Consider the following 10,330-nt stretch of genomic DNA (forward strand, 5'->3'; position numbering starts at 1 on the left):
TAGGACCCATCAAGTACTATTCACATCAGCGGGTCCCACATCAGCGGGCCCCACATCAGCGGGCCCCACACAAGTAGGTCCCACATCAGCGGGCCCCACACAAGTGGGACCCAACACAAGCGGGACCCAACACCAGTCAAGCACGCCGTTACGAGTCAAGCCCACCACCAACGAAAATAAACTAAAATAATAATTAAATAATAATTAAATAATATTATTTTACTATTTAAAGTACTATTGAAAATAATTAAATAGACTTAATTAGTATTAAATAGCCTTTACTATTCACGCAGCAGCCTTTTACTATTCACGCAGCAGCCTTTTACTATTCATAAATAATTAAATAATAGCCTTTACTATGCACAAAAATGCCTATAAATAGAGGAAGAGAAGAAAAAGAAAAAGAAAAGAGAAAGAGAGAGGAAGAGAAGAAGAAGAAAAGGAGAGAGAGGAAGAGAAGAAGAAGAAAAGGAGAGAGAGGAAGAGAAGAAGAAGAAAAGGAGAGAGAGGAAGAGGAAGAGAAGAAGAAGAAGAAGAAAAAAAAAAAACGTGAATTTGTCAAATAGGTGTAACGGCTTGGTTTTGAGAAAATCGGGTCGTTACAGTTATGGTATCAGCGCTGCGCCAGGTTTAGGCTGTGAGGAACCTGGTGACCGAGTCTTGGGTACGTCTTAAGATGGGATACGAAGACCTAATAATTCAAAGTTATGACATCTTCCTATTACCTCGGAACAAACTTAAAGGAAAACACACACCAACATAGATCGTTAAGATATTCGAGTTAAAATCTTCCAACACACCCTGGAAATGTAAATTAATTGTAGGCATCCCAACATCAGCCTCAAACTCTGAGACAGTCTGCCCCTCAGCAGAACCAGTGGAGGGGTAATCAGAATCAGTGGAGGGGTAATCAGAACCAGCCGCAAAATCAAGAGAAGAGAAACCAATATCGCCCTCTGAGTCAAGATGAGAAAGCGCAAGGAGGGTCAGGAAATCGTTTCTTTGCACTCGTTAACGACAGTGCTAAGGCATCTACTGCAATAACTGAAGGTCAGGATTTTAATTACTATTCTCCTTACAATTTTATTATTCGTATAACTAAAAGTAAGCCTGCGAAAAGTTAGATATGAGATGGTAGGATTTGTAGACTTGGGAGAGGCAACTTAAAAGGCAATTGTTGAAAAATCCATTAAACACAAGGAAGTAGAATGAATAGTGCACCAACCAAACATGTCTCCTAAAGGGAAATGGCATCATTTTACCTTCCTTTCCAACGGAAACACTATTTCCGTCACAACATTACTCCAAAATTCTCGTATAATTATTAGTAATTATTAGAAAACTCCTTGACCTATATTTATTAAGCACCTTAAATTTAGGGATTATGGGCCCTAAGTCCCGGCAATGACTCTGTCTAGAACCATCTAACCAGACTAGGAAAGTGTCGCTTGTCATGTGTTCAAGCTCTTTTGGAGAACCTAACTCATCTTTCTTCCATACCACTTTTCTTTGAAAAAAATGACCAAAAGTTGGAATGATTGACTAGGGATTAATAGAAACAACTATTTATTAGAAAGAAAGCAAGGGTTCAGAGTGTGGGAACCATCCCCCACTGACGTCTAGAGGGAAGTGTGTGCACCTTCAGCAGATGGAGTGGAGTTAACTTGTGATCCGCCGATTGGGAACTTTGTCGGCGGTCATTAATCTGGAAATCGTTGTGAGGCTGATGCCAGAAAGTGGCTACTTGACCCCCACCCTTGAAAGTGGCTACTTGACCCCCACGCTTTGCCTGAACCAGTGGAATGAAAACAACTACCTAACTCTATGTTTTTTTTTTTTTTTTTTTGAAAATTGACATTGCATTAATATTCAAAAGTATTGGGCGGGGACAAGATGTCCCACAAATGATACATAAAAGTGGTCTGCAAACCCATTACAAAGCATGTTAGATAGGTGAGACAACCAGCGACACGACAAACGTGGACTCCCTAAGGACTCCTTCCTTCGCTAGAATATCTGCCGCGTCATTAGACGCCCTCCTACGATGCTCAATCCTTGGCTCCAATAATCTTATTAAGTCTAAAATCTCTACAATTAATGCAGTGACTACAAAATTTACAAATGCACTAACCACAAAATCTACAGATGCAAGAGGAGACAGGGTGTTATACCTTCGTGGATGAGTGGTTGCTAAATGTTCGGCTTTGTCACTCTCCTCAGAGTGTTATACCTTCGTGCAAGGGTGGTTGCCGATCGTCCAGCTCTAGACAATCCTGGCAAATGGTTCACCCTCGAAATGGTGAAGGGGTTGCACACACGGTGTCAGGCTGTGGCAATGACGCCCAGCGGTAGTAGGATCCAATCAAACAGGGGCTCGTTCGATTGGCCAACTCCGGGGCTTTTTGGTCCTTTTTGAAAAGTTGGATAATTTTGAAAAAAGACACTTTTCATGGTACTTTTGCTTCTTTCATTGGAATATATTTAAGAAGCACTATTTGATTCATCATTCGAGTGTTGGGTCGCAGTAGGTCGTATGACACACAAAATGAGGTATCAACATAAGCTTTTTTGTTAGCCACACTAAAGACACAAAAAATAGAAGGCAATAAAAATTAAACTCATAATCAATCATTTTATAATATGACAATGCTACTATTTTACGTAACACAGATTAGTTCATATTAAATGTAACTCTATGGAGATGCGAGGTTCTAATACATGCTCATCTAAAAGAATAGGCCATGCTTTACAAAGGGTACACGATATGTTAAAAAGTATTTTAGACAATTAATAGTGATATTCGTAATTACCCAAATCTTGGGGTTATTTTTTGTTGAGAAAAATTACTCATGGGTTTTTTCGGAAATTTATTTACAAAATTTCTCATTATTTTCTAATAATATTAGAGATTTTATTGAATAATTGAATAATTACTTCTCCGAATTTTTCTGAAATTATAACTTTTTAACCATTTACATGATTATCATTTTCTACACAACTATTTTGCATAAAGAACTCACGGTCATAGGTAGGACTGTCAATTGGGATGGACAAGCCCGAAGCCCGCCCGTTCGGCCCGTTAAAAGCCCGCCCAAAGTTAAAATGGGAACAAGCCAAGCCGGGTTTGGTCAATTTTTAAGGCCCGAAGTCTAAATCGGGCTGAACTTGGGCACACCATTGTCGAGCCCGTTATAAGCTCGGCCCGTCCTAAGTTATAGATTATATTATTTTTTTACCGTCCATATTGTGTTATGCAATGTCTCTCTCTCTCTCTCTCTCTCTCTCTCTCTCTATATATATATATATATATATATATATATATATATATATATATACGCGTCAAGATTATGGCATAAAAATGTCTATACTTCAAGATATATGGTTGTCCACCGTAAAAAAAAAATGATACATGGTTGTCCAAGCGCCAGTGAACACCTAGGTGGTGCACGAACAAGTCCATCCCATAATTCCCAATTGATGTCCACCTAATTTTTTGTGTGTAAAACTCATCTGTATTTACCTAATAGTTTAAATTGGATATATATTTTTTTAAATGTTTAAGCCCGAACTCGGCCCGAAGCCCGATTTAAAATTTGGGACGAGTTTGGGTAAATGATATTTTCTATTTCCATAGGCCCGAACTCGGCTCGAAGCCCGCCTCAAAACATATGAGCCGAGCTTGGGAACCCTAGGCCCGCTCAGCCTAGGCCCGATTGACAGTCCTAGTCATAGGTACTAAAAAGGCCGCCTATTATTCAGGTGACATGTACGAGACCACTTGATGTAAAATAACATTCTTATATACTCTGTCAATAACACGAACAAGTCCATCCCATAATTCCCAATTGATGTCCACCTAATTTTTTGTGTGTAAAACTCATCTATATTTACCTAATAGTTTAAATTGGATATATATTTTTTTAAATGTTTAAGCCCGAACTCGGCCCGAAGCCCGATTTAAAATTTGGGACGAGTTTGGGTAAATGATATTTTCTATTTCCATAGGCCCGAACTCGGCCCGAAGCCCGCCTCAAAACATATGAGCCGAGCTTGGGAACCCTAGGCCCGCTCAGCCTAGGCCCGATTAACAGTCCTAGTCATAGGTACTAAAAAGGCCGCCTATTATTCAGGTGACATGTACGAGACCACTTGATGTAAAATAACATTCTTATATACTCTGTCAATAAATATAGACATGCCATCAAGTAATTTTTTTTGTTCAAGATGCTAATTTAGCCTTTGTTGCGCTACGTTATAAACCTAAAAAGTGAGAAATATTTTATAAAACTCATTGAGAATAGACTGGATGACGAAAATTGATAAAATTATTACCTGGAGCAATGTACCCAATAGTTCCCTTTAATCCAGTTGTGCTGCTTTGATCTTCGGATGCGCTCTGAATGATTCTTGGATAAAACTTGGCTAACCCAAAATCACCCACATGAGCATTCATGTCTTCATCAAAAAAAATGTTGCTTGGCTTTAGATCACAATGAACAATCGGGGTATGGCAATGATGGTGAAGATAATCCAGCGCAGAAGCTATGTCAATTGCTATGTTTAATCTCTTAATGAAGTTTAAACTTCCTAATTGATGTTGCCCATCTAATTTTGAATGCAACCACTTTTCTAGACTCCCATTTGGCATGAACTCAAGCACGAGAGCTTTGAAATCATTACCTCCAAAATCGATGCTTGAACAAGAAGTTAAGATCTTCACAAGATTTCGATGACGAATGTTTCTCAATGCGTTGCACTCAGCTATGAAACTCTTTGAAGCTCCCCTCAAGTGAAGGTTGAGTACTTTGACAGCAACAACATTTTCAATGCGACTGAGGATACCCTTATACACTGATCCATAACTTCCCGTGCCTATCAAATTGGCTGAAGAGAACCCATCTGTTGCTTTACAGAGTTCTGCATAAGAAACCTTTAAATGCCGGCCCTCCATAGAAGATAGGGAAGATGGTTTCTTCCTTGACTTTCTTATCCAGTAAAGTGAAGCAGCGACACACAATAAGAAAATCAAACATACAACCGCACTTACTACTAGGATGATTACTCTAGAAACATGGGCTTTTCCTCGTCTGTCATTAGCTAGCACTGAGCATGTAGGCAACTTTAATTCTGGGATACCACCACAAAGATTATCATTTCCCACGACTGAAATTGCACTGGCATTTCCAAAGACCCCTTGTTTTGGTACTTCACCCTCAAAATTATTGAAAGACAAGTTCAGATATTGTAGAAACTTAAACCCCTCTAGATATTTTGGAATCTTCCCTGAGAAGTTATTGTATGAAAGATCAAGGGCTTCAATGGATGTTAACGTAGAAAAAACTGACGAAACATCTCCTTGGAAGGTGTTACCCTGCATATATAGTTCTCGCATGCTCTTACAATTTGCAACAGAGCTTGGGATTTCACCTGACAATTTGTTCTGAGAAACATCCAATAGCTCTAGAATTTTCAAGTTACCCACTTCTGATGGGAGAGAGCCAGTAAAAAATTTTTGAGACAAATAGAGTGCCATTGATAGCGAAGAAAGGCCAATAATTTGTTTTGGTATCGTACCTGTAAGGTTATTTCGAGAAAGGCTCAATCTTAAAAGTTTTGTACAGTTAGGAAGAGATAGAGGTATGCTTCCTTCCAGGTTGTTATATCCTAAATCGAGGTCGATCAATTGAGTAATATTTCCGATATTGTATGGGATTTTCCCGGACAAACTATTATGTCCCAAGTCGAGTTGTTGTAAGTTCTGGAGCATCCCAATTGAAGTGGGAATAGAACCCGTGATGAAGGTATCATGTATACCCAAAGCGTTTAAGTTGATGAGATTCCCGATCTGACTAGGGATGTTACCAGAAATTTGGTTTTGTCCTATTGCCAACTGATAAAGGTTAGTCGAGAGATTGGCTATGTAGTTGGGAAGTGGGCCAGCAAAATGATTTCTCTCTATGTACACCTCATTTAGATTACTACAGTTGGTCAAAGAAGTGATAAATTTCAAGTCGTCAGCTCTACCAAGGCCTAGGTAATTATAGCTCAAGTCCAATCTGAGTAGATCCTTTGCCCATCCAATATTTTCAGGCACCGGTCCGCTAAACTGGTTCCCTCCCATTCCAAGCCATTCAAGACTTGAAACATTGGATAATGAAATTGGAATGTGCCTGGTAAATTGATTGCTTTGTAAAAGTAGATATCTGAGATTAGGAAGAAAGAATCCTATGTTGGGTGGAAGGGTTCCGTGTAACAGGTTTTCTGTCACGGCAAACTCCACAAGAAACGAGAGATTATAATATAAAGAGGAAGGAACCTTACCGGATAATAAATTTACAGAAAGGGCGATAACTTTCAAGTTATTAATTCGTGCCAGGTCATCTGGGATGTGTCCCACCAAACTATTCCCACTTAAATAGAGACTGGTGAGAGATGAAATGTTCCCTAGTTGAGGTGGAATGCTCCCTGTAAGATGATTATGAACAAGAAACAACCAGGATAGCTTCGGTAGAGTGCTAAGTTGGATGGGAATTTTCCCTGTCAACTCATTGTAACCCAATTCGATGACTCCGAGATCCCTACAGTGGGTGAGATTGGACGGAATTTTCCCTCCCAAGGAATTATAGCTCATATTAAAGTATCGCAGTCTGAATAGACGGCCAGTATCTTGGGATATTTGGCCATTGAAGCTATTTTCTTGGAGGTGGATTTTCCTAAGAAAGGTGAGGTTGGATATGGCAGGAGATAGAGTACCCACCAACTTCTGCCCACTAAGGTTCAATACAGTGACCCTTTGATGCCTCCGACCGCACGTGACTCCATTCCACTCGCAGAAATGGAGAGTATGGTTCCATGATGATAAGGCTCCAAGTGGATCACTTGTTATCCCATCCTTAAAAGCGAGCAGAGCCATTCGATCGGTTTCGTTTCCTAGCAAGGTGGTTGTGGTTGCAGAATTCGAATGTACTATGTTCATGGCAAGGAAGAGATTTACAGAGAAGATAAATGACCAAAGCACACTATGACTCATACCTGGTAGCTCCATCCTCATCGAAGCTCTTCTTCTTAAACAAATACAAGATTTTTTGTAATCATATTCCACTCCAACAAATTTCCTGTACGTGATCTGAAAGGCAATTTGTGCAGAGCATCTTCATGGTCACACAAGCAAGGTTTTGGACTCCAAAACTTCCAAGTCTACAATTTGGTTTTTTCCCCTTCGAAGGGGTCCACGAAAGTCACACCTACAATAAATTTCTTGACTCTTAGTTCCTAGATGGAATCATTCTTTGAATGCATGTGACTGTGAGCACGTGATTTTCAACCACCTTTTGAGGACAACCAAAATGCCCTTGTTTTGTTATTATTTACAGCTCATGCCACCATCCTTTTAATTATGCAAAAAACCAAGAAAACAATTGAATTTACAACACCATGCCATTGAGCCCTTAAAACGTGATTTTCATTCCAAAGACACGATTTCTCCACAAATGGAAAACCAGCCCAATCCTCTCCCATTGCTTCACCCAGATCTTTCTTAAATACACAAATCCATTCAAATAACCCTAAACCACAACCTAGATACCATATCCCCACAGGTAAATCCGATTTTCCCCCTTTAAAACCTTCCCCAAATGCCCAAATCTATGTCAAATCCCTAACTTCTACCCAAATCTTCCAATCACCTTACCAAATACCTTCTAAACAACCTATTTTACACTGATTTCATTCCAAAATTTCATCCAAATCCAATCAAATCAGATTTTGAGAACCCTTAATTGAAACACTAAAAATAGCACTTTCTCCTCTTTTTTACCTATAAATAGCCCCCTCTACAACCCTTCAATGACACGAAAAATTCAAGAGCACAAGCTATCAAACAGTCAAGCTCTCCCTCTCTCAAGCTAATTTTCTACAATTTTCTTCCCTCAAGCTTTTCACTTTTTGTCTTTCTGTTCACTGTTGTCATCATTTACGCCGGGCAGCGGTTTGGGCCTCGTCCCAGGAGTCTTCAAACATCCCTACAACGCCCATCCACACGATCTCCGTCACTAACGTCGGCACTCTTTTCCTGCGGCCTCAATCGTTCATCTGTGAATTGGGACCGTAAAGGGAGGGACTGAACTCTCTTGTTTGTTTTTGAAATTTCATGTCCGTGCTGAATTTCATTCTCAAAATGTCACATGAATGGGCGATGGAGTCATCTATTGACTTGACCTCATCAATTCATTCATTTATTAGGTCTTTTAGATTATATAACAGCTCAGAGCTTTTAGCCCTGTTGGTGTTGGATTTTTAGAAGCAATTTTGCATTCGAGACTGATTACCGGGCTGAAATTACGTTTTATTTCGAGTCCTATTATCAGTTTTGGACTAATAATCTATTCTAATAGGGCGGGGCCTGAGAAGGGCTAGATGTACGCAGCCTTTTGTTTATACGTTTCCGTGACTCGAACCCGTGACCACCAGGTTATAATAGAGCAACCTTATAATTGCCCCTACTCTCGGCCTCCACTAAAAATTAATTCTAAAATTCCAAAACAAAAATGGGGTTAGAATATTCCATTGCTAACCATTGTTTAGTGAACGAGAGTTCGCATACGTATCAGCAGACTGTCCACACGGATTGTAGAGCACTTCATTTAGAAAAGCGGTGGATTTTAAAATATAAGGAAAAAGACCAAAACATAGAGAGAGTCCAAGATGACGAATTTTTTTGTCTCCCGGTTTCATTTTTTCTCACTTGTCCTTTATATGGAAAGAAAAAACAAAAGAAACTGCCCGGACTGCCCGTGGGATGCTGCCCGAGGGACTTGCTGGGACGGTTATGATCTTGCCACGTGTTAAAGCTTTTTTGGTGATGGGAGATTTGATATTGACGCGTAGATATCTTCCAACTTAGAGAGGGTGCATTGTTTTGAGAGAGAGAGAGAGAGGGTTATCTGAAACGATAGGAGGACGAAATTTTGGCCCGACACCTCTAGGATAAGAACTTTGTGGCTCTATCTTTAGAGTTTAGAGTTATGGATCAGCTTTGAGCCGGCTCGATGGAGTCGATAATTTCGCTATTTTCTTGTCTGAAGCTGACAAAAATGTCCAAATACAATGAATGATGAGGGGTCGACAAAATGTGCAATCTACTTACGCACATTGGACAGTGGATCCCACCATTTGTGGTCGATTCAAAATGTCGATTCAGTGGGTCCCATTTAGATTTTCTATGATTCTGGTTAGACCTGGCAAACGGGTGGGCCGGGCCGGATCAACCCGCGGGTGATGCGGGTGCGGTCATACGGGTCGGGTTATCAAATGACCCGCATTTTTGCGGGTCAAAATTCTCGTGACCCGCGCCGCCCGCGGGTCACCCGCGGGCACCCGCAAATATGCCGCAAATATGGGATTGTAATCACTATTTTGATTTTTTTTGGTAATTTTACGATCTATAACCATTTCTACGTTATTTTTCATTTAACACTTTTCGCTATTTTACTTTTTTCTGGTGTAATGATTACTTTTTTTTACCTTTTTACATTTCCTACCAACATTTTCGATGAGCGTATATGTGCACCCACAATGCCCACTTGCCGAGAAATTACCAAAAGAGAAGCTTGATAGCAAATTATAATAAAATAAAAATCACATTGAAATGTTAACAACACTACTGGGCACTCTCACTTTATTAAAAGTATGATATGGCCCACACCATAGGATGATCCAAACCGTCCATTAGATGGGCCATAGCCTAAATAGGTTATGCTCCAAAAATCATTTCCATAGGATGATCCTATCCCTCCAATCTTGATGTTAGAGGGTTGATCCTAACCCTCTATAGATCGGAGGGTTAGAATCAACCGATGGAAATAATTTTGGAGCATAACCTATTTAGGGTAGGGCCCATCTAATGGACGGTTTGGATAATCCTAGGGTGCCGGACATACCGTACTTTTTATAAAGTGAGGAGTTCCCTCATAAAAAAACAAACAGCGTGAGTGACGATAACATTCTCACAAAAATTTAAAGATACTCTAAAAATGCGGGTGCGCGCGGGTTGACCCGACCCGACCCGTGTTTTTGCGGGTTGGGTCACCCGCGGGTTGATTTTTCACGGGTCACGAAAACTTAGACCCGTGCCCGCAAATTTGCGGGTGGGCCGGGTCAACCCGCAGGCACGGGTCACTTTTGCCGGGTCTAATTCTGGCTATCTAATAAGTGATATATTCCTCCCCTTTCTTCCTTGAGCAGCCCCCTCTCGTGTATTTATGACTGTTCTTTTGACATTAAAGGAGGTGGTCCGGGGAAGAAAAGGGGACAATATTATCTATGATCTATC

At 40.3% G+C, this 10,330-nt stretch overlaps 1 protein-coding gene across 1 annotated transcript in view; it reads right to left on the reverse strand.

Moving 5' to 3' along the window:
• LOC143858898 (putative receptor-like protein kinase At3g47110) overlaps nucleotides 1-8,274 on the reverse strand; it is a 29,583-nt gene extending 21,309 nt beyond the window's left edge. The window contains exon 1 of the mRNA XM_077369589.1: nucleotides 4,333-8,274. Within this exon, the coding sequence (XP_077225704.1) occupies nucleotides 4,333-7,051 (2,719 nt within the window). The 5' untranslated portion in view covers nucleotides 7,052-8,274. The remainder of the gene's footprint in view (nucleotides 1-4,332) is intronic.
• Nucleotides 8,275-10,330: the final 2,056 nt, after the last annotated feature.

Source organism: Tasmannia lanceolata, unplaced genomic scaffold (assembly GCF_043159265.1).
Source record: "Tasmannia lanceolata isolate RefF3 unplaced genomic scaffold, GAP_Taslan_0.1 ptg000029l, whole genome shotgun sequence".
In the NCBI taxonomy this organism is placed as follows: Eukaryota; Viridiplantae; Streptophyta; class Magnoliopsida; order Canellales; family Winteraceae; genus Tasmannia; species Tasmannia lanceolata.